At 45.6% G+C, this 25,024-nt stretch overlaps 1 protein-coding gene across 1 annotated transcript in view; it reads right to left on the bottom strand.

The window, feature by feature from the left end:
- Positions 1-25,024, bottom strand: part of KIF3C (kinesin family member 3C) — a 66,284-nt gene that overhangs the window by 25,114 nt on the left and 16,146 nt on the right. The window contains exons 2-5 of the mRNA XM_006880617.1: positions 7,122-7,223; positions 6,322-6,444; positions 5,022-5,140; positions 4,484-4,600 (exon numbers count right to left, since the gene is read on the bottom strand). Of these exons, the coding sequence (XP_006880679.1) occupies positions 4,484-4,600; positions 5,022-5,140; positions 6,322-6,444; positions 7,122-7,223 (461 nt within the window). The remainder of the gene's footprint in view (positions 1-4,483; positions 4,601-5,021; positions 5,141-6,321; positions 6,445-7,121; positions 7,224-25,024) is intronic.

Raw genomic sequence — 25,024 nt, 5'->3', positions numbered from 1 at the left:
AAAAAAAAAAAGGTGTCTGTGATGAGTAAATCATCAAATGTACAAAATTCCAACCTAATTTCTGTAACCAAGTCTACACTTACCAATTATGATTTCTTCTTTGTTATTTCCAACTTTTACATTCCAGTCACCAATTATTAATGCATGCAAACAGAGCAAAGGAACACTACATCAGGAATGGTGTGCTTCAGGGCTGTATCCTTTCTCCAAACCTATTCAATCTGTATGCTCAGCAGATAATTTGAGAACATGGTATAGGATCAGAGGAAGATTCATCAACAACCTGTATTATGTAGATGATACAACCTTGTTTGCTGAAAGTGAGGAGGACTTTAGATGCTTGCTGCAGAAGATTAAAGATGCAGCCTTCAATATGGATTACAGCTCAACGTCAAGATGACAAAATCCATCCCCACTGAGCTGACAGACAACATCATGATAGGTGGAGAAAGCACTGAAATTGATAATGCCTGCATCTCACTTGGATCCATGATCAACACCCTTGGTATCAGTCGTCAAGAGATCAGGAGACATAATGCACTGGTAAAATCTGCTGCTGGGGACTTCTCCAAATTACTGTAGAGCAATTATGTCAGTTTGAGAACTAAGATGCACCCGACTCAGTTCATGGTCTTTTCAATCACCTGTTATGCATCTGAGATCTGGACAAAGAATAAAGGTGTCAGAAGAAGAATCAATGCTTTAAGTTGTAGTGTTGGAGAAGAATATTGAATATCCTATGGACTGCCAAAAGAAAAAAACTGCTCTGTCTTGGAGATAATGCAGCCAGAGTGCTCCTTAGAGGCAAGGATGGTAAAGCTTCATCTCACACGCTTTGGGCCTGTTTGGGGCATTCCAAGCTATTCCCTGGAATTGGACATCATGCTTGGAAAGGTAGAGCATCAGCAAAAGCGAGGAAGACCCTCAATGAGATGGATTTTCACAGTGGCTGCAGCAATTGACTTAAATATGTTAGAGAAGGTAAGGACAGCACAGGACAGGACAGGGTTCAAATCTGTTGTTCATAGGGTCGTACCCAAACTTGATTGGACCTACCAATCAAGTTTATCTAAATTTTCCATATTATATTTGCAATTTAACTAAGAGTTATATGTTACTGTCGTCATTATATACTGCCAAGTTGGAACCAACTCCTAACTGACCCTCCAGTGGTTTTTCAGAGGCTGTAAATCGCATGGGAGATTTCCTATCTTTCTCCAGAGGAGCAGCTGATGAATTCAAACCCTGTGCCTTTGGCTTAGCAGTGCAACTCCGTACCCCTAAGCTATCAGAACTCTCTAAGAGTTATATAAACACTGTATTTTCCACATTACATTTGCAAGTTAACTAAAAGGTCTATAAGCTAATTCAAACACATTGCTATTGAGTCAGAACCCACTCATAGCTGACTGCCCAGTAGGGTTTCAGAGGCTGTAAATTGCATCAGGAGAGACTGCCCATCTTTCTCCTTCAAAGCTGCTGGTGGATTTGAACCACCAGCAGGCCCCACCTTTAGGTTAGCAATGCAACTCCCTTCCCACTAGGCTAAGAGCTCTCAGAGTTACACAGATGGAAGAAAAGCAACTTCAATAAGGAATGAATATTCATATACGTCATGTAGAAAACTCCACTTCAGACAAAGCACATGCAATGCTTTGAGTTCCCTCATGTGTGTGAGGCGGTGAGCTCACGGCCTCATTGCAGGCACATGTTTTGAGAGGTGAATAACCTCCTCTGACCCACCACAATGCAGAGCGCTCATGGTCCCTTCTCAGTTTCAGATGAAGACAGTAATGAGGCTTGAGAATTGAAGGCAGCGTGTAAGGAGAGGAAAATGTCATGTAATTCAATATTCAAAAAAATGACAAAAATCTAATTCCATGATAGTAGTCGTACATTTTTATTTCGATCACGGTACTATACTAATTGAATATGCGCCTTCTTAGGGAACTGAGGTAAAGGGTCAGGATGGCTGCAACTGAATCTCCAATGTTTGAGGGAGGTAGAGAGAAAGATAAAAATTCATAAAGCAAGATGTGATGGATTGTTAACAACTGGTAAGTTTTGGTGACAAAAATAAAGGAATTCATTGTACTGTTAGGCAATTCTTAGGTTTCAAAAGACAAAGTTAGTAAGCACACGCCTTTTGAGAACATCCTCACTCAAGATCGTGATCTCTAGCTGAACACGCTGCTGATGTTACTGAAGATAATATAAAGAAATGCTTTCACTTGCAAACTCCCAACTCAGAAAGGCAACAAAAAGAACCCACGGAGCAGAAGCCCCACCAGCAGCGGCCTCCAGTGGATTTCACTGGAGCCGTGGGTCTGAAGCCTGGCTTTAGTGCTGAAAACCTGGAAGCCTTGGAAAAGGCAAAGCCTGAGAGTTAACCAAATCCAAGGCCCTGCCACCGAGCCTACCCTGACTCCTAGTGACCTGACAGGGCAGAGGAGAGCTGCCCCACGGGGTTTCTAAGGCAGCAAAACCAGAGATGTGGACACCAATGTTCACAGCAGCGTTATCCACTATCATAGAGCATGAAAATGGCCCAGATGTCCAACCACAATTGAAGGGATTGAGAAATTATAGTACATTCATTTAATGGAATACCATGCAGCATGCATAGTATTTGATTTTGTAAATTACTACCTAACATGGGAGGGACTGGAGAACATTATGCTAAGTGAACTAACTCAGTCTCATAAAGACTAATACTGAATAAGACCATTACTGTAGAACGAGTATGAGGATGCAAGGTGGGGGGCTTACTCATAGGGTCACACAATGTGATGGGTGGAGGGAAGGGTGGGTAGGGGAAAGAGCCAGTGTGAAAAACAATGCATACAAAATGTATGAACTTTGTAAGTAAACCAGTATAAAATTTAAAAATAAAACTTCATGGGAACAGACTGCCTATCTTCCAAAGAGAGGCTAGTAGGCTTGAACTATCACCCTTTTGCTTAGCAGCAACTCACTGGTGCCGACAGGGCTCCCTGAGAGTTAACAAACAACAACAGCAAAAACCAACAAACAAAGCTCGAAATTCCAACTCATTCCTGGGGAGTTGGAAGCGACACATAGTTGACCCTCCATTGTGTTATTATGTTTCTGAGATCGTGAATCACCAGGAAGGAGAATGCCCGTCTTTTTCTTGTAGAGCCATTCGTGGATTTGAACACCGGAAGCCTTCGGTTTAGCAGCAAAAGTCCTTAGGGACTACACAGTTAACATGCCCTTGAGAGTCAGCTAAAACCCTTTAAGTCAGAAATTAGACTCCTAGGAGCTTAGTTCATGTGTGCAGTCAGGGGGGAGAGGCTCTGTGTTAGATGGTATAAAGGTGCGATGTGGTAAGAGATAGAAATGGTGGACTGGAATCCAAGGAGACACTGCTGAAAATCTCTACTCATAAACGTGCTACTTATAAAGACAGTGACTCACTCACTGTCTCTTAGATCTTACAATCAGACTTTTGGACAAAATTGGCACTCCAGTGACAAACCAAAGATCTCTAGCTTGCTTATCCAGCTTTGGAGATTCCTGTCATATCTATGTATTATCATTCCCAGGGCAGAGAGAGCAGCAAACCTCTGGGGAAGGGCGTCAATGTCCAGCTTCCTAGATGCAGTTAAGGGACAATGGTCAGGTTGGGTGAAGGAGGAAGTAGTCCCTCCTTCGGCTGGACTATTCCTATTCCTGCAGCCGCCAGAAGAGGGCACTGCACACCCAGTCAACTGACACTAACTGTACCAAGGGGCCTGGAAGTGGAAACAGGTGGAAATGCTGAATCACCCAGTCAATGAAGGCAGGCTACGGACAGTGAACTACAATTCTTTCATTTCGTGATCCAGTTATTTCTCTATAGTTCTCATGGACTGTAAGCCCTGACTGGGTCTCTTTCACTCATTGTCTGCACAGTTTACCTAGCACAGCGCCCAGACACACAGTAAGTGTGTGGCATATATCAACTATTACTCTGACTGGTTTTGGCATTCAGATCAATAGTCACCAGAGCTGTGCAAGTGTTAGTGTTCACTTGGAGGGTTGAGAGGCTGAGATGCCTGACCTCCTCTCACAACGTTCCTAGGGGTCTTCAGCATCCCTGGCCAATAGGACATTTTGCTTTGTTTTCTAGAACACTCTTCCTTTCAGGGAGACGTCTACAAAATAAAACCCAAAACCAGTTACCTTCAAGTAAATCGATTCTGGCCTAGGGCAACCTTGTGTGTGAAGGAGTAAGACTGCTCCCCAGGCCTTCCTTCAGAACTATCTTTGAACGCACCAGAACAGCTAGCAATTGAAGGCGTGAGTGCTTCGGACTACTCAGGGACTCCATGCTGGGTCCTGAGAAATCCATCTTTCACCCATCCAGACCCCGTCAACCTCCAACCCAACCCACAAAACACTCCCTCAAGCCGGGTTTCGGGCGCTTCTTCATTCCCAACCTGGAGTCCCTCAGCCCAGACAGCTGGACAAACAGACTCACATTCCAGCTGGCACAAGAGGCTGGAACTTCCACTGCTCCTCTTCGCAGTCTAGGAAGAGACGGTTCATGATCTTGTTCTTCTCTTCAGGGGGGATAAAGTTCTCAATGATTAGGTACCTGGGAGTAGGAAGGAGGCAGGGATGGGAAATTGGGAGTGAGAGATGACACGGTGTAAGTGAAGGTAAAGGATTAGAAGCAGCATGTACAGGTGGTGGGAAAGCCAAAAAGGGTTGTCACCACAGAAATAAGGGAGCTTGAAATTCACTGCTTCTAGTGCAAAGGTTAATCAGGGTCTTGGTGGTTCATTTTGGGCCAGCACTCAATGTGGAAAAGAAAGAATATGGGTAGAAGAAACCCCAGAAATGGGACCTACCCCTCACCTTAGACATTTTATTCATATAAACATTAAAACGTATGGACTCGTGGGTACATAGACATTCGGATGAGGCTTTCAGGAGGGAGTCTCAGGGAGAAAGCCAGAAGAACAAGGGCTGACTGACGGCCCTCAACAGGAAGAGTGAGGTGGAATGGGGCGTACTTGAGTTTGAGTTCCCGCGTCTGCTCGTTCTGGGCCTCCTCCAGGTCCTGCCGCACACGGATGTACTCGTCATGCTGGTCCTGAATCTCTGCCTTCACCGCCTGCAGCTTGGCATAGAGCTGGTGGAGACGGGCAGGTCTCAGAGGCTGCTCACTGCACAAAGCCCGGTCACCCCGCTTGAGCCCCAGGGCTGCAGGCTTAGGGCCATCGGCTCAGCCCAGGACGAGGCCACATCTGGACCCTGCTGCCCCACCTTGAATCAGGCAGGGCTGTGTTGAAGGTTCCAGGCTGTCCCCATCCTTCTGACACAAAGGCCTGTCACATTTACCTATGTTCCCCCAGCTGCTGTCAATATCACAGCATCCTAAAATATTGGGACTGAGAGGAACCTGAGGAACTTTTTAGCCCATCATAGTCTTTCTAGCTGAGGAAACTGAAGCTCAAATTTGATCAAAGACATGCAACCAGTTACCAGCAGAGTCTGAACCAGGATCCAACTAACAAGACTGCTGGTCCAGTGCTCACTCAGAGATCCAGGATTCAAGGGACCCCAGGAGGAGATGTGAGCAAGTCTGGAAGGTGCCTTACTCATTCTTCTCAAAAGTGGGGTGTGGAGAGCAGCACTGAGCCCCCTGTTTTGCTTAGAACACACCAAGAGACATGCTCATGGGGACATGTCCTCACAGATGGACTGCTGCCTGACCAACCACGTGACCAAGCCCCAGGCTCTCCAGATTCTGTCCCGACCTCCATCCAGAACCTGCTACTTCCTGCTTGAGATACTCCTTTCAAAGACATGTCTCTCCCTGCCTTGGACTTCCCAGGGGCCTGGTGACCACATGTTCCTATCTGTTGACATGTCCTTGAGGGTCTCTGTGTTCCCTTCCTCAGCAGCCCTGGGCTTGAGCCTTCTTCTCAGACCTCATCTGCCCTCCACTGCCCTGGCCCCACTCCAGGCCGGCCATCTGAGCTGTGACTCATCGGTGACACTGTGAAGGGGAAGTTTCCCTGGACCATGAGTAAAGCAACTGTTGAGAATGGAAGTGACAAACATTCCCAGCCTGTGAGGCCCCACCCTACCCAGCGGAAAAAGCTCTGTCCTCTCTAACTCCCGTGCCTCAGCACCCCTACTCCTCACCCCTCAACTCACCTCTTCTCTCCACCCCAGCAGCCCAGGCAATGTAGCTCAGGCTTCAGTTGAGGTAAAGTGGGGCAGGGCCCTGAAGGACCTTCAGGAGACGGTTGGGTCAGGGCTCCCGTCTGTAGCCCACCTCGGCCCTGTCCCGCGGGGGTGTCTCACCTTCTTGAGTTTCTTGGTTTTGACCTCCACCTCCTGCTGCAGGGACGTGTAGGTACCACGAAGCTCCATGGTCTCCTCATCACGGAGCATCATTTCCTGCTGCATCTCCCGCTCACGGCGTTTCTAGGCCAAGGCAGGGCACAGCCTCAACAGGGCAGCATGTACTGGGGGAGGGATGTGGGAACTAGGGGGGCTGGCTCACTGCCTGTCACAGGACCTGGCTTTACCATGACCCCAATGACAGGAGAGAGAAAGGGACTTATGATCCTCGTATGCTCCCATCTAATCCTAAATGGAACCTACAAGGCCCACTTACTCTCAACTCAGATGGCCCTGCCTTTGCCGGGCTGTACTCCACATGGGGGGCGGGGGAACCTAGTAATCTTAGCTGGCACCCCTCAGAGGTGTCAGACACACACAGACACCTACACGCTGCCTCCAGGCTGCTCCACCCTCTCAATTGGTGCTGTGGCTGAGAACTAAAATCATTAAATTGTGGCTCTTGATAAAAACAGTCATATGGTGGGCAAGAATGCATATCCCTATGAAAGGCCCAGGAATCGGGCCCAGATACTGTGCAGAAGCAAACATCATAGAGAGCCATTGCTTCCTCTCCCGGTCCACCTGCAGTGGCCCTGCCAGACACAGGACCCTGGGCAGAGTGGACCCCTGGGATCCAGCGGCCATGCATTAGGTTCAGCTCTTTGGTCCCAGGATCCTGGGTCTACGAAGGCCTCTACCTCTAGGACTCATAACCATAAGATCAAACACCTTTCAGGACTCAATTCTGGCAGCCCCACCTGCTCAGCAATCTCCTGCCTCTTCAGTTCCAGCATCTTCTGCTGCTCGTTGGTGTGGTCCATGATGTTTCTGCCTCCAATGAGCAGCTTGCTCTCCATGGCCTGGGGACACAGAGGAAGAAAGAGATGAGATTTTAAAGGACTTCACACGCCCAGGCTGAGAGTTTATTTTCCTGCTCTGTGATCCTTCTAAAAGGGGATACAAGATGGATTGGTCTACTGCAGCCTCATGCAAGTGTCCTATTAATACCAACACCATTAGGTGTGGCAGAGAGAGGCAAGCTCTCGGGGAATAAGGGGCACCTGGGTGCTTATTTGGAATGCAGAGGGAAGGCTGGCAGGCCGTACAGGGATGCAGGATGCAGGTAGTTATCTAATCCTGGTGGCCAGCACCAGAGTCCAGGAGGGAAAGGGACAGGCGATACAATCACTGGACAGCTTAACCTAAGCTGACAGCCTCCCAACTTGGGGAGCGGGCTCTCAGCACAGTCAATAAACAAGGGTCTCATCTTTATGAGGCATGGAAAGCAGACAAACCAGCGAGCAGACTGGCCACAGGGGCGCGGTGTAGCCAGGCGCAGCATGCGTTTGGGAATGTCAGGGTGAAGCAGGTTCTGTTCACAAAATATCAGGCCTCGGGCAGGCAAGGTACTGCTCTCTTCAGTTCTCACATCGGTAATACTGGAGCCTGCCTGTGCTTTAGGATGGCTGCTAAACATCTGCTAGGGCTAAAGCTTCATCTTTCATACTTGGGCATGCTGTGAGGAGGCACCGGTCCTTGGAAAAAGACATTATGCTGGGAAAGGTGGAAGGAGGGTCAGAGAAAGCGAGAAAGACCCTCAAGAAGAGGGAAGGACACAGTGGAGCATGGCGGAGATCATGAGGCCGGTGCAGGGTGGGGCAAGGTTCAGATCTGCTGCTCAGAACTGCTACGAGTCACAGTTGACGCCACGGCTCCCAACATCAAGCACTGTTTGCCAGGTGCTGAACTAAGCCCTTAGAAGATGTTATCCATCCTCATCCTGAGCGAGAGTGAGCGAGTGAAGAAACTGAGCAAGTGAGGGAGCAAGGAAAGGAGCTGAGAGTAGCTAGTCTAAGTGCTAGTAAGTGATGAAGAGGTGAGGTCCGGACCTCGCTCCCTCCAGCAGCCTGAGCCTGCAGCCACTTGCCTTGGAGAATGCTCCTAACCCCACTCTGGACACAGACATTCATTCAGTGCTTGCTGACTCAGAAGTTTAAAAGACATTGAGATTGGGTTCTCGGGTGGATGCTGCTGTGTCAGCACGCGGGAGCCCGGGTTCGAACTCGAAATAAACTTTGTTAATTCGGAAAAAAAAGACATTGAGATTGAAAAAACGGCATAAAATGCATTTTCACTATGCTGTCAGGCAGGCATGGGAGCTCTGGTGGCCTCGTGGTGAGGAACTGTGCTGCTAACCCAAAGGCACACTGCTCGAATCTACCAGCTGCCCCATGGGCAATCTCCTCCAGAGCAAATATACTGCCTCTGGAAACCCACCGGAGGGTCAGCTGTGGGCTACCTCCAACTTGACAGTTCACAACAGCAACGTGAGGCAGCCAAAGAACTCTTCCACGCAGGAGAGCTGGCTCCGGGGTTGGTCCCTGCCTGTCACGTGCAGACACTATTCATTGCTCTCTGGGGATTTGTGTGTTGCTGTGATGTAGAGTCGGTTTCCACAGAGCACCACATACTAGAGTGGACTAGGAAGAAAGGCCTGGAACTCTACTTCTGACATCAGCCAATGAAAACCGTGTGGGTCCCAACCGTCTAACCCACAACCAGCCCAGGGCGTGGTGCAGGACTTTTCCTTTCACGGTGCATGGGTCATCGCGAGCAGGCAGCTGACCGCACCACAGCTAACAACAAAGGCAAACTCCAGGCTGTGGCCCCACCCCAGCTGTCCTCTGATTTCATCACAGGCTCCCCTGAAGGTTGGAATCACCTTGAGCCACCACAAGAAATTGGCTGCCTCCCCAGTGGAATTTTTCCCCAGTGGTAATATCTGACTTGCCTGAATATCTGAAGACAGGGGGTGCTGGTAGGCTGGCAGAGCTGGGAAGCCCTGTGGCACCTGTGTGGGCCCTATCTTTGAGGATAGATGGGTCAAGGCTTAAAGGTCATTTTGGGGAGCTTGGATAAGTGTGGGTGCCAGAGGACACTGGGCAAAGCTGGCCCAGTCAGATCCATGCAAGCCTTATGCTGCCTCTACACAGCCTCAGAGGACAAGGGCAGCATGCTATAGATCGTGGTGTCTTCTCATATCTCAGCCTTCCCTTCCATTCCTCGCCCACATCATACTCAGGGGATCCAAAAACATACAAGTCTGAACCCCTGCTCCTCTGCTTCAAGCCATTCCACTCTCTCATTCACTGCCATCTACTCACAGCTGACCCTCCAGCAGGTTAGAGAGTGGCTGTCTGATTCAAAGGGAGCTCTGGTGGCCTAGTAGTAAGGAGAATCACTGACAACCCAAAGATATGCTGTTCAGAATCACCAGTTGCTCCATAGACAAAAGATGGGCAATCTATTCCCACGTGATTAACTGCCTCTGAAAACCCGCTGGAGGATCAGCTCTGAGACAGCTCCAACTCGATGGGACACAACAGCCAACAGTAAGTTCAAACCAAAGAGCTGGGGGGCCCTTGAATTATAAATGCATCACCCTATGCACTGGCCACCACAGTTCCCCTCACATCATTTAGGAGAAGCCTCATGTTTAAAGCAGGGCAGTCAGGCCCTGGGTCGGCCTAGTGCCCAGCCTCCTCTCTTCCCACACACGGCTCCGCGTGTGCTCAGCACTCCAGTTTTTTCAAAAGAATTCAAGCTCCCTGACTGTGCTGTGTTCCCTGCAGGACACAGCTCTGGCATCTTCGGACATTCTCCCTGATGACCTTACAGTGGGTTATGATCTTCTTTGGTCCTCCTCGAGAAGGAGGACACACCTGGACTCTTTTCACATAAAAAAGCCTAAAACCAAACTCACTGTCATGGAGTTGATTCTGACTCACGGTCAACCCTCCCAAGAGTTTTCAAGAGGTGAGAATCTCTGCGGGAGAAGACTGCCCATCTTTCTCCCACAAAGCAGCTGATGGATTCAAACTGCCAGCCTTCTGGTGAGCAGGCCAACACATTATGCACTCTACCAGCTGAGCTCCTTATCTTCACACAATACGACCATTGTGTGTTCCATGGGCTCCTTCAGGGTCAGAGTCATGTCTTATTAACATCTCACGGTCCCCAAGGTTTGGCATAGTGCTTGACACATAATGAGCGTTTAATGAACTGGATCCTTGGTGACAGACATGGTCCCCAGGGCTGAGTTCCAGGTCCTTTCTCTGGCTCTCTCCCCAGAACAGGCACAGGACTCTAGCCCAGCGTCCTCACCTTCATATGGGCAACCCCCACTCGCTGCCGAGCGCACAAAGGGCAGTGCAGTGGGGTCTATGCAACAGAGGTAATCAGAGATTATGGAGGTGAGGTGACGTGGGCACAAAAAGGGAAGGATGAGAGAAAAGAGCGAAGACAGGACTCTCTCCTATACATGGAGGAAGCCCCAGCCCTACTGTGGGTCACAGATAGCTGACCCCTTTAATGACTGTATAATGGAGCCTTAGGGGGACTTGGGATTGAACCTGACCTCCCATTCTGGGACATACTTGTCCACTCCAGCCTTGAATGTTTGCACCTCCCTCAGCATTTTATGTGAGTCTAGTGCCATCTCGTATGGTTTTAATTGCGTCTTCCAAAAAGATAAGCTGAAGTTCTAACATCTGGCACTTGTGAACACTTGCTTAAATCCTAACCCTTGCCACACATTTAGAAATAAAGTCTTTGAAGATGTTTATAGTGATGATAACATAAAGTACATTTTCCACAAAGGGTCGAAGTCCATTAAATAAAGAATGGACCAAAGACTTAAATGTAAAACCCAAAACTTCACAGAAAGTTCACAGAAGAAAATACAGGGATAAACCTAGGTGCTGTAATTTATGGCGTGAACAGACTATAAACCATAACTCAAGACATATAAACAGAAGGATATATCCTAAGTTACAGGGACCTCCAAAAATTAAATTCTTGTGCTCATCAAAACACTTCACCAAAGGAATCAAAAGAGAACCTATAATTTGAAAGGAAAAAAAAAGCAATGTCATATATGATAAGAGTTTAATCTCTAAAATGTATAGAAAACTTCAAGACCTAAAAAACAAAAAAAGACAAACATCAAATTAAAAAATAGGCGAAGAACAGACACTTCACCAAAGAAGCCATTTGAGTGGCTCACAAGCACGTCAAAAGATGCTAAAGAACAGTAACCATTCAAGACATAAAAATCATAATGATAATAAGATACCATCTTACCCTGGCAATAATGGCAATGTTAAAAAAAATGAAGAAAAGAACAGAGAACGAGCCAGCAAGGTTGTAGGGAGAGAGAAGAACAGAGAACAAGCCAGCAAGGTTGTAGGGCAAGAAAAGAACAGAGAACAAGCCAGCAAGGTTGTAGGGAGATCAGAACTCTTCTATGCTGTTGTCGTTGTTAGGTGCCATTGAGTTGACGACAACCCATCCTATTATCAACCCCATGAACAATAGATCTGAATTCTGCCTTCACAATCTCTGCTATTCTCAAGCCCATTGTTACAATCATTATGTCAGTCTGTCTCACTGAGGCTCTTCCTCTCTTTTTACACCTTTTCCATCATGACGTCTGTTTCCAAGGACTGGTCCCTCCTGACAACATGTTCAAAGTTCATGAGAGCAAGTTTCACTATCCTTGTTATTAAGGAGCAGCCTCGTTACACTTCCTCCAAGACAGACTTGTCTGTCCTTTTGGCAGTTCATGGAATCCAATCAGTACTCTTAGACACTGCTGTTGTTGTTACTGTTGTTGTTTCTGTTATGTGTTGTCAAGTCATTTGTGATTCATGTGATCCTATGAACAGATCTGAACCCCTTCCTATCCTGTGCAGCCCCATCTGACATATCTGAGTCCACTGATGCTGTCACTGTGCCAACCCAGCTTGTTAAGGGTCTTCCTCTCTTTTGTTGACCCTTCACTTTTCCAAGCATGATGTCTCTTTCCAAGGAATAGCCTCTCTTACCAACATATACAAAGTATGTGTGAGACTAAGCTTAGACACTGTTATGGGACTGAAAAATGTACAATTACTATGGAAAACAGTATGGCACGTCCTTAAAAAGCTGAAAATGGAATTATCATAAAACAATCCCACTCTTAATGTATACATCCTACAGAAAGAAGACATGTGAATAAAAATGTGCACATGACTTCCCCACGCTTATTAGATTGTTGTTGTTGTTGCTGTTGTGTACCATAGACTCTGAACTGACCCATAGGGGCCCTCTGGCTGAAAAGTTATATTTTTAAAGATGGTTAAATAATTTAGATTGTGCATTACAGTGAAATGCTTTCCATTTCTTAATATTTTATAAGCCTCAAATTTTTGCTATTGTAATTACTATAAAAATTAAGCCATTTAAAATGTGATTACCTCTTATAAAAATTTATCTTTTAAATGATTAAATTTTTCTAATTCTATTATTATAAGATCTATTGTTTTAAAGGCCAGAAATTAAAAGGTTGTTTGAAAATGCAAAAAAAAAAAAAAAAAGAAAGAAAGACAAGGTAATGGTGGGCATAGTTCAATAGTGATTGATTCTGTAAAACATAATGAATGATAATGATTGTATGAAACAAAATGTGATTGAAGAATAGTGTGAAATACAATGTATAAGAACTTTGTACGCAGACCAATGTAAAATTTAGAAAAAGATAAAAATAAAAAAGAAGAGAACGCACACACACACACAAATGTGCACATGAGTAGACATATGCACAGCCATGTCCACTGCAGCATTATCACAATAGCATCAGATGGAAGCAACCCACATGTCCACCAATGGGAAACAAATGGTAATGCATACACACTGTGGAATATTACAAAGCAATAAAGACATTTTTAAATGAATATTGAATAACTATTACATGTTGTTGCTGTTGGATGCCATCAAGTTGCGTATAACCCATACAAACCATATGAACAACAGACCTGGACCCTGTCCCATCCTATGCCATCCTCACACTCTCTGACATACTTGAGCCCAGTGCTGCAGTCACTGTGTCAATCCAACTAGTTGAGGGTCTTCTTTTTCATCGACCTTCCACCTTCCCAAACATGATGTCCCTCTCCAAGGAACAGCCCCTCTAGCAACATGTCCAAAGTTTGTGAGATGAAGCTTTATCAGTTTTGCCTCCCAGGAGCATTCTGGCTGCACTGTATTTAAGACTTAATGGTTTATTCTTTTGGATGTTCATGAGATATTCAGTACTCTTCTCCACTACCACATTCAAAGCTATCAATTCTTCTTCTGTCATCCTTTTTGGATGCCCAGCTCTCAGATGTATAGCAAGTGATTGAAAAGACTGCAGCTTAATCAAGTCACATCTTACAACATCACTGCTTCTCAAGAACTTGGAGAGATCCCTGACTGCAGACTTTACTAGCGCAATACCTCTCCTGATCTCCTGACTGTTGGCACCACGTGTATATTGATTATGGATCCAAGTAAAATGAAGTCACTGACAGTTTCAACTTTTCTCCATTTATCATGATGCTGCCTATTGGTCCAGTGGTAACAATTTTTGTTTTCTCAATGTTGAGGTGTAATCTATCTTGAAGGCTGGATTCTCTGATCTTCTGTAGCAAACACTGCAAGTCTTCCTCACAAATCACCTTGCAACATAGGTGGATGTGTCTGGCATTTTATTAGGCTGAATGAAATAATTCAATGACAAAGAGACAAAAGTATGTTTAAAACAACTATTAAAAAGGCAAGAATAGGTTTAAACACATAAAGAAACATTCTTTCAAGATTACCAGGGATGGCGGGGGAGGGAGAATCATTATAGTGCACAAGTGCTAATTATGGTGAAGGAAAAAGCAATAAACAATATTTAGGAAGTCAGCACAAGGTGATCATGATAAAGTAAAGCTGAGAGGTTGGCAGGAATAAAGGGCAAATTTCATCTCTCCCCAGCTGGGGCAAACATAAATGAGAGCAATCAAAAGACTCAAGGAAACAGTTCAAAGAACTAATGAAACAAGTGAACTAGAAGAGTCACTACATTGAGGAAGTAGATGGTGCCCTCCTATAACTACTGACTACTCTGATCAGGGGCACAACAGAAGATCTTGGACAAGATCAGAAAGGATATCAGACTTACTGGGCTGAAAGAGACTTAGCAAAATCCTCAAGACTGGGGCCAATTAGACAACCTTCCAACCTAGAACTGAACTCAGCCCACTAAGGAACAACGTCCAGCCAACAATAGTCCCATAAAATGAACAATAATACAATACAATACAATAGGAGCACAAACTTAAAAAAAGTAATACAATACATGGGAGCACAAACTTAAAAAACAAAAAGGACCCATGTTTATCATGGCTTTGTTCACAATAGCAAAGAGTTAGGAACAAGCTAAGTGCTAATCAACAAAGGAATGGATACAGAAGCTGTGCTATGGTCACACAATGGAATACTACGCTGCACTAAAGGACAAGGAATTCATGCACTATTATTCAAAATGGGTGACCTTGGGAAACATTATGCTGAGTGAAATATCTCAGTCACAAAAGGACAAATACTGCATGGTGCCACTGTTGTAAAACGGGACTGACATTGGGGTTCAGGGGAGACTGAGAAAGATGGGGTAAATTATATATAGTGCATTGAAACAGATGAGGGAGAAGACTGCTTAAAAGGGATTTATGATTAGGCATTATTGTCATGACGGGAGTCCAGAACGAATGCTGTATAGTAGAATGGACTTTGGGGGAGGGATTGTATAAAAATGAAAGAAGTTTACTTTTCAAAGAGAAGAATGAATAAGGGGGGGTTGGGGTGAACAGGGAGAAAAGTGCAACAATGAATTAATGGAAATCCAAAATCTCTGTAAACTTTCATTAAAATTAATAATAATCATAAAAAATCTAAAAAAAGAAAAGGACAGCACTTGCCCCAAAACAAAGCTTATAAAGCAGGAAAGGGACCAAAAAAAAAAAGATAAGTGGAAACAGAAAAGCCAGGAAGGAAATGGGAAGAAAGATGTTACACTGAGAGAATTACAGCTAATAATATAACACATGTAACAAAATGTCTAACATGCTGAATGGAAAGCTAATTTGCTCTGTAAACTTTCATCCAAACTAGAATAAAAAGTTAAGGGGAGGAAAAACAGAATATAAAGCCAACTATCGTGGATGCTCTAACAGGCAATCCTGCAACAACACTGTTAACAAACAAGAGATTGAGATAATTCACAGCTTTCGTTTGCTTGGATCCACAGTCAACACTCTTGGCACCAGTAGCCAGGAAATTAAAAGATGTATTGCCATGGGAAACTCTGCTGTTAGGAACCTCTCCAAAGTATTGAAGAGCAATGGTGTCTCTCTGGAGACTAAGGTGCATCTGATACAGGCCATGGTCTTGGCAATCACTTGTTATGCATCAGAGTTGGACAATGACTAAGGAGGATAGAAGGAGAATTGATGCCTTTGAGCTGTGGTGCTGGAGAAGAGTATTGAGAATACCATGGACTGCTAGGAAAACAAACAGATTCATCCTGGAAAGGGTTAAATTGGGTGGCTCCTTGGAGGCAAGGATTCTGAGGCTCCGTCTAACATACTTTGGACATGCTGTGAGGAGAGACCAGTCCTTGGAGAAGGACATCATGTTTGGGAGGGTGGAGGGACGGCGCAGGAGGGGAAGGCCCTCTGTGAGGTGGATTGATTCAGTGACTGGGATAATCGGGATGGGAGTGTCAGAGACAGTGCGATTGGCACAGGACAGAGCAGAGTTTAGGGCTGTTGTACATAGGGTCGCTATGAGTCGTAAGCGACTCATGGCACATAACAACAACAACAACAATTTACAGGCAAATATGTATGTCAAACAGGTGGAAGTGGAGATGCAGACATTCACCCACTTATCAACACAGGTGTGGATGTCTCTCTATATGGAGAACATACATAGACTTCATATGCACTCATATATATGAAGTATAGAAGGACATCATGCTTGGGAGGGTGGAGGGACAGCGCAGGAGGGGAAGGCCTTCTATGAAGTGGACTGATTCAGTGACTGGGATAATCGGGATGGATGTGTCAGAGGCAGTGCGATTGGCACAGGACAGAGCGGAGTTTAGGGCTGTTGTATATAGGGTCGCTATGAGTCGCAAGCGACTCGATGGCACATAACAACAACAACATATATATGTGCTGCAAGAGAGCACATAGAGGGCACAGGCATAGAAACTACTCAGACATGAAGATTGGACTACCAGACTTGGAGGCTAAGGACCATAGTCTAAGCGGACAACTAGGTTAACCGGCAAAACACAGATCATAAAAATGATTTTGCCTCGTATATTTTGGACGTTTTGCTAGGAGGAACTACTCCTTGGAGAGGGACATGATGCTCAGATGGGTGGAGGGTGGGTGAAGGAGAGAAGACTCTTGAACAAGTGGATTGACACGGTGACTGCCACGATGGGCTCTAGTGTGTCAGGCACTGAGGATGGCACTGAGGACAGGACAGGGTTCAGATCTGTTGTTCATAGGGTCGATAAAGGTCATACTCGACTGGACAGTACCTAACAACAACAATAACATGAAAGAGCCTGAGGAACCCCTGAAATGACTGCCTTAAGACAATCTTCAAACTTGAAACTCATGACACTCCAGGAAGCCTTCTCTCCAAATGTTAGACGGGTCTGTAACATAAATGATTGTCCCCATGAAGAATATACTCCTCGGAATAATCAACTACAAGAGACTGACAGGGCAACATCTGCTCCAAACCAAAGATCAGAAGTCGGGAGCAGGGAAACCAGAGCAATGGAAATGGGGAGCACAGGGAGAAAACTGGGGAGCACTGACTCATCGAGGATTGCCACCAATACCATGAGACAGTCTGTATAGGAATCATTGATTGGAAAGCTAATTTGCTAATAAATTTTCATCTAAAGCAAAATAAAATGTTCTAGGGTTGAGACAAAGAGAAGGTCATTCTACAGTAGGGTAGGCCCTAATCCAACATGACCAGTGTCCTTATAAACAAGGAAGCACATTATCAAGAGGAAAGACAGCCATATGAAGAGAGGTAGACGTGTGGAGTTACGCTGCCACAAATCAAGGAAGGTCAAAGATCAGTAGATGCCACCAGAAGCTGGGAGCAGAGCACAGTCGAGATCGTCCTCAAAGCCCTCAGAAGGCATCAACACGGCTGGCACGGAGTTCAGACGCCTGCCCTCCAGAACTGGGAGACCACGGATTTCTGTTCTTAGACGCCATAGATTTAGTGACATTTTGTTATGGTGGTCCTAGGACACTAAAATACCATCGAATAAAAAGACACTCATTCTCAAACTTTGCAGCACATTAGAATCACTTTGGCCCCTTCCCGGAGCATCCCAGCAGAGGCTCCCAAGAAGATTCCAGGAAGTCACGTGGTAACAGGATAAAAAACAAAACAAACTCACTGCTGTGGGGACAACTTTCCCCTCCTATAATTGTGATTTCAATGAAAGTGTACAGAAAAGTTGGATATTCATTCTCTCATTGTTGCACATTTTCCTTCTTACACCCCAGTTCACTTTAAAAAAAAAGGTCCTAAATTGTTGCACCATTTATTTCCTCCCTCCACTCTCCCCAGTCCTTCCTCAATTGTGGTGGCAATTTTGGCTCACAGCAACCTTACAGGAGAGAGTTAAACTATGCCGTAGAGTTTCCAAGAATGTAATCTTAGGGAAATTGACTGTCTCGTCTTTCAGCCGTGGAGAGGCAGCTGGGTTAGAACTGCGGACCTTAAGGTTAGCAGCTGAAAGTTTAACTACTGTGCCACCAGGACTCCTTAGGGTCACAGCTGGGGTACCCTAGCATTCCCTGCCTGATTTAAATAAGACTAGGGAACTGAGATGGTGGGAGAAGGCAAGGAACCAGGAAGAGGAAAACTCTTCTTTGGACCTACAACATGCCAGGTGCTTTTACCCTTTCAGGGGTGGGTCTCAAGCGCCTTTAACACATATTAGAATCATCTGCTAGCTTTTACAAGGTCCAGTGCCTTGGCATACCTCAGTGCTATTGAAAATGAAACTGGGAAAAGAGTTGGGGCGGGAGGAGGATGGAAGAGATCGTGAGGACCAGCTACCAGTACTTTTTAGCATCTCCTAGGTGGTCTTTGCAACTACTTGCTATGCTGGACAATGACTAGGGATGATAGGAGGAGAGTTGATGCCTTTGAGCTGTGGTGCTGGAGATGAGTATTGAATATACCATGGACTGCTAGGAGAACAAACAGGTTCATCCTAGAGAGAGTGAAACCAGGCTGCTCCTAGGAGCAAGGATTCTGAAGCTTCGTCCGACATATTTTGGACATGTTGCAAGGCAGGATTAGTCCTTGGAGAGGGATGTCCTGCTTAGGAGGGTGGAGGGACATCACAGAAGAGGAAGACCCTGGATGAGATGGACTGATTCAGTGACTGGGGTAATTGGGATGGGTGTATCAGAGGCAGTGCAATTGGCACAGGATAGAGCAGGGTTAGGGCTGTTGTACATAGGGTCGCTATGAGTCACAGGAACTTGATGGCACATAACAGTAACAGGTGGTTTCAGCAGTGTGCGGTCAAACTTAAGCATCACTGCTTTCTGACGTCATCAGAATCAGCATCACTTGGGCGGGGAGCATGCTAGCAACACAGACACGCAGGCCCGACCCAAACCCCATGAATCAGAATCTGCATTGTAACAAGATCCCTGGTGACTCCCGTATACATTAAAGTCTGAAAAGGACTGCTTTCAGGTGCATTCTGTGAATACCATCAAGCTTCAGAAGGAGGCTCAGTGAGGCTGAGTAACCTCTCCAAGGTCACGTCAGGGCCATTCCACTTAATGGAGGATCCAGACTCAAGTCAGCCTGGCTCCGTGGCCCATGCTGTTCCTCTTACAGACATCATGCTGAGTGTTTTCGGAAGCACAACCTGCTAAAGGAAACACAACATGTGCCTAGCAAGAGGAAATCCAGTCTGACTAATCTCCAAGAGTTCTTCCAGGGACGGGACAGGTAATTACAGCACCCAGGGGAAGCCAGTGGGCAGGACATGAGACTTTATCAAGCTCCAGGCAAGGTGCCACTAGAGGTTATTCAGAGTTACACAGGTGGCAGAAGGTAGAGAGAGAGAAAGCTTTCTCACAATAAGGGAAGGAAACAGAAACAACTAGGCTTTTCTCTACATGGAATAATGCTCAAGGGTTAAAGGTATGACTGTCAGTCTTGGAAGTGGGGCAAGAGTATGTCAGCTCACACACTCTGGACATGTTGTCAGGAGGGACCAGTGCTTATAAAAGAACATCATGCTGGAAAAGGCAGGGGTTCAGAGAAAGAGAAGACCCTCAACAAGATGGTTTGCACAGTGACTGTAGCATAGGACGTGATGGTGAGGACGGTGTAGGATAAATAAAGCAAGGTTTAGATCTGCTGTTCACAGGGTCATAAAGAGTCATAGAGGATTCAATGACACCTAACCCTAACAACATACTGGTGAAATACCCGACTTCATATATACACCCCCAGATCATCCCTAGTGGCCAAGTACACGTGATGACCTGCTCATGGGAGCTGACAAACAAAATAAAGCCAGAAGAGGTTCAACCACATTTTTACATGTTGGAAGAAAGGAATCCTAAATCTCTACTGACTAAAGGGTAACTGTGAGCAGTTATAAGCCAAATGTGAAGAGGGCAGAGAGAACCTCTACTGGTCCCTGAAGACGTTGATGTAAGATGTTGCCACAGCTGAAAACACCAATAGCATCTGGCCCAGCATCGACATGAAGGGTTTTTGGAAAGAAAACACTCTATCTTTGCATAAAACCATGATGCAGCTGAATTTGGAGTACCCTGTATAGTTCCCATCACTGCGTCTCCAGAGACAGAAAGGAGAGAGAAGATCCAGAGAAGGGCAGCTAAAACTGTCCAAGGGCTATTCTAAGAGACTGAAGAGGGCGGGGAGGGAGAGGGGAATCGGACTCTCTAGTCTGCAAAGGCAAAGAAAGGTTATGAGGATAAGACTGGAAATTGCACAACCACAAAATGCATGGAAAGGAAGAATCCAGACATTTCCACACAATCCTGCTACACAGAGTAAGCTTACACCTTGCGTTTTAAAAGTAGATTTTAGGGGGGAACCCCAAAACTTTTACAGAAGGTAAATTCATAGGATTTGGTATCTCAGGAGTTTGTAGTCATTTGAATACTAAAGAGACTAAATACTAAGGAACTCGGACCCATTTTTTAACCTTGTATTACAATCATTCTCTCCATTCATGGGAAAAATTCACACACGTCAGAACGATTGTTGTAAGATGCCATTGGGTTGGAACTGACTCACAGACACCCTCCACCCCATGGACGGCCAAAAGAACGAATGGGTGTGTCTCAGAGAGGGTGCAGCCGGAGTGCTCTTTGGAGGCAAGAATGATGAGGCTTTGCCTCACATACTTTGGACATGTTGCTAGGAGGGGCTGTTCCTCGGAGAATGACATGATGCTGGGAAGGGTGAAGGGTCAGAGAAGGTGAGGAAGACCCTCAACCAGGGGAAATGACATGGTAACTGTCCCAGTGGGCTCTTGTGTGTCAGGAGGTGTGAGGATGGCGCAGGATAGATCTTTTGTTAATAGGGTTGCTGAGTTGTACTCGATTCGATGTCACCTAACAAGAAACAAGTAACCACAGGAGGAGACTGTGCATCTTTCTCTTGCAGAGCAGTTGGTGGATTCAAACCTTTTAAATTCCTGGTGCAACCCCTTACAACTTGGTCACCAGAGTGCCACAAAACCGCCATAGAGATAAAGCAAAAAGTGAAGAAAACCTCACACTTGCTCCCTCATAACAAAGCTTCTTGTTTTCTACTTTGTTTTGTTTTCCCAAAGATTTTTCACATATATACGTCATATTTTTCCATAAAGAGACATAATATAAACTTCTATCCAGTTATTTGTATCTTATTCAATATCTCAAGCATTTTTCAAGGGCTTCCATATATATCATTTTAATGATTGCATAATAGAGGCCATCCATCCCTCCATTGTTGAGCTGTTCCAACTCACAGTGATTGGCTAGGGGAGGGTAGACCAATTGCCCGTAGGGCTCCAAGTCTCTAACTCTTTACGGAAGCACACAGTCTCATCTTCCTCTCACAGCAAAGCTCGCAGGTTCAAACTACTACTGACCTTTTGGTTAGCAGCCCAACATTTAGTCCTTCGTGCTGTCAGAGTCGTTTAGAGTGGACACGTGATAATTTATTCAATTAACTCTGATATGAGATAAAACACCCTTGTGCATATAATTCTCTCCTTTTAGACAGGACTTCAAAACATTTCAGTCATGGTTGATAAAGTAACACTGGAATGGACTCAAATTTTAAAATGTGCGTGAATTGGAACACTAATCAGAATAGAAAAAAAGATTCTAGGTGGAAGCCTTGCCAGGAAATTTTAGAAAATAAGGGCAGTGTCTGGTTGCATAGCAATCAAATTTCTTAACCAGCTCAGTTGAAAACAACACTATTTAATTCAAAGATGGCAGCATACACCAGCATTGAGTGTATGTCACTTTCCACAGTCCTGCTAATAATCCAGTGTCACAGGCTCCTGGAAGGTTCACTATGCCTCTTCCCAGCCTCCCATTCCAAGGCTGACTAGCATTCTAGAGCACTCATATTTTTAAAATTCAGGTCTGGTTCAGTTTAACTTCATCAGCCATGACCAAGCTAGTTTAAACCAGTGTAAAGTCCTGCTTTTAGATGATTTCCAGAAAAGGAAATTTTAAGTGTGGTAAAAGACTTATGTCTTAGAACATATCGTCATACTACCTTCTGGTGGGAGCTCCACTCCCAACATGAAGGCACATGGTTCAAATCCATCAACTGCTCTGCAGGATAAAGATGGGGAATATACTCCTGTGTGACTATGTTGTTGTTGATATGTGTTGTCAAGTCAGCTAAGATTGATAGTGACCTTATGAACAATGGCTCTGAACCCTGCCCTATCCTAAGCCAACCTCACCATCTCCCACACACTTAACCCCATTGCTACAGTCACTGTGTCAATCCATCTCGTTGGATTGTTGCTGTTGTTATTATGGTCTGTCAAGTCACCTGTCATAGCAACCTTATGTACAGCAGCTCTGAAGCCTGCCCTGTCCTGAGTCAGTCTCACTAACTCCAACATAACTACCTCCATTGCCCTAGTTACCCTATCAATCCGTCTCATCCAGCGTCTTCCTCTCCTGTACTGTCCCTCCACTCTTCTGAGCATGATGTCCTTCTCCAAGGATCAGTCCCTCCTGGAGCTTCAAAGTCCTAGCTTCCAAGGAGATCCCTCTCTCTAATACAGACCTATGTATTTCCTTGGCAGGCCAAGACTCCTCTCTAGCATACAGCTCAAAGGCATCAATTCTTCTTCTATCATACTTAGTCATTGTCCAGCTCTGACACATAGCAAGTAGTTGCCTCTGAAAACCCACTGGAGGGTCAGCTATGGGTTGGCTCTGACTTAACAGCACACAATAATGACAATTATAATAATAATAGATATACAATTGAGCCTTTTCATTTCTTTTAGAACCTGTTTTTTTTACTCAAGGTATATAATAACAACCACCACCTTCCTAGTTTGGCAAATGGGTAAAATTTATTACCACTTCTTAAACAATATGACTCTGGAAACTCTATGAACTTTGATAAAAGACCAAAGTTATAGAAAAGCTTCAGGCCTTCTGTCCATAGGATCGCTATGAGTTATGCTCAACTTGATGGTAAACAACAACAACAATCATAAGGCCTAAACAAACCCACTACCATTAAGTCAAGGACAACTCACAGTGACCCTCTATCAAGCTCCCAAAGCTGTAAATCTTCACCAGAGGCTACAGCTGAGGGATTACCACTCATCTTCCTTTAGCAGCCAACGTGTGCCAGCAATAAATAACAGAATCAGTTCCTCAAAGGCAGCAAGTATTGTTCTTTTTATACTTGCTCCGCTGCTCAAACCCACCAGCTGCTTCTTGGGAGAAGGATGGACAATATCCTCTCACACAAGGAGGCTATTACTGCCTCTGAAGACCTGCTGGAGGGTCAGCTGTGGGTTGGTTCTGACTCAACAGCACACAACAACAATGACAATTACAATAAGAGATACACAACTGAGCCTCTTCATGTCTTTATTTTAGTGTCTGTTTCTTTGATGTGATCTCATGGAGGTCTAGTATTCCCTTTTACAACACACCTTTTTGTACCACCGATTTTTAAGGAGATGACCCCTACTTTAGACAGAATTCTTTGTTTATTTAGCTTCTAGCTTCCTCAGCTACCCTGTCGAGACCCACCCTCTCTCCAGTCACAGAGCCTACCTGACCTAAATCTTGAACCCATGTGAACGTTTGTCAGGCAAAACTGGAACTGCTATCAGGGCCGGGATGTATGCATTAGCCAAGATTCCAGGGCTCGCACATCCTCGCTCCTCCCATACCCATGCCTACTGGATGATTCCCAGGACTTGTCTCTGCAATAGTTCTAGCTACTCTGTCTTCATGTTAGACCTCGTTGGATTAGAGCTCAGCTTCAGCATCTCTCCTCATGGCGGGCCCTGGGCTTCATGAATAGAATTCCTAGATGATGACTGACCACCCATTATAACCCCATTCCATTTGTCCGATGCCCAAATGCCATGATCTTGCCAGCCCTGCTGAGACCCAGTGCAGACGTGGTCTGAATCACAACAGAATCTGCCTTACATTTTGCCCACCGAGTCGTGCCCATCTGCCCAAGCCCACACTCTCAGCCTAGCCTGCTTTACAGAACCTGTCTTGTGCTAGAAGAGGGGGCTGGCCCCAGCAGGAAGTGTGTGGATGGGCCTCAACCCAGGTGCAGTCTCAGCGCCCCTTCTCTTCAATCCCAGCCCATGCCATTCCTTCACTCTCACACGCTGAAACAGCTCACACACCAGCTTCACCACGTCCATGAGAAAATGGTTTCGGGTTTTTTTCTTTTACTCCTTTTTCTCCCTCCATTTCTCTGAAGATACCAGTGCCAATCTCCTGCTTCCTATCAGAGGTCTCTATGCTAAACCATCACCTAGAGGTAAGGGTGCTTGAAATCTTGAGGCTCAATTCAGGCTGGGGTGTACAAAGTAGAGGCGCTGGGCAGATGGTATTCTTGGTCCCTGAAAAAAGCTCTCTGAATTCCTAGTCAACATGTCAATGCTTCCTTTGTGATCTCTCAGGGCAAAAGGGTACAGGTGGGTGGAGAATGTGGCCCTAACTGGGTTTGATCTTGCTTGTCCTAAATAAGTCCAGTGTAACTCAAAGGTCAGTAGGGACTGTGGGGGCAGAGGACACAGGGCTGTGAGCTCCAGAGCATCATGGTCTGACTCTGGAGAAGACACCAGTGACAGGGCTCTAGAGCCCCAGGGAGTTCAGCAACCACGAGCCTACCTCCCTTGGCTTTGTTGTTGTGTGTCACTCAGTTGACTTCAGCACATAACAGTCCAATAGGGCGTAGGGGGTGCTGTGTGCCATCAAGTTGGAACTGACCCATAGTTGACCTTCCAGGCGGTTTTCAGAGGCAGTAAATTACATGGCAGGAGACTGCCCATCCTTCCACCATGGAACAGCTGGTGGATTCAAACTGCAGGACTTGCTATAATCTTTACGGGAGTAGTTTACCAGCTCATTTTCCCCCAGAGTTGGTGGTGGATTTGAACTGCTGACCTTAGCGCAGTTAACACCTAAGCACTTAG

Source organism: Elephantulus edwardii, unplaced genomic scaffold (genome assembly GCF_000299155.1).
Source record: "Elephantulus edwardii isolate Elephantulus edwardi_28Jun2011 unplaced genomic scaffold, EleEdw1.0 scaffold00009, whole genome shotgun sequence".
Lineage (NCBI taxonomy): Eukaryota > Metazoa > Chordata > Mammalia > Macroscelidea > Macroscelididae > Elephantulus > Elephantulus edwardii.
Note: the sequence above shows the minus strand (reverse complement) of the source record. Positions and strands in the feature narration are given on the sequence as shown.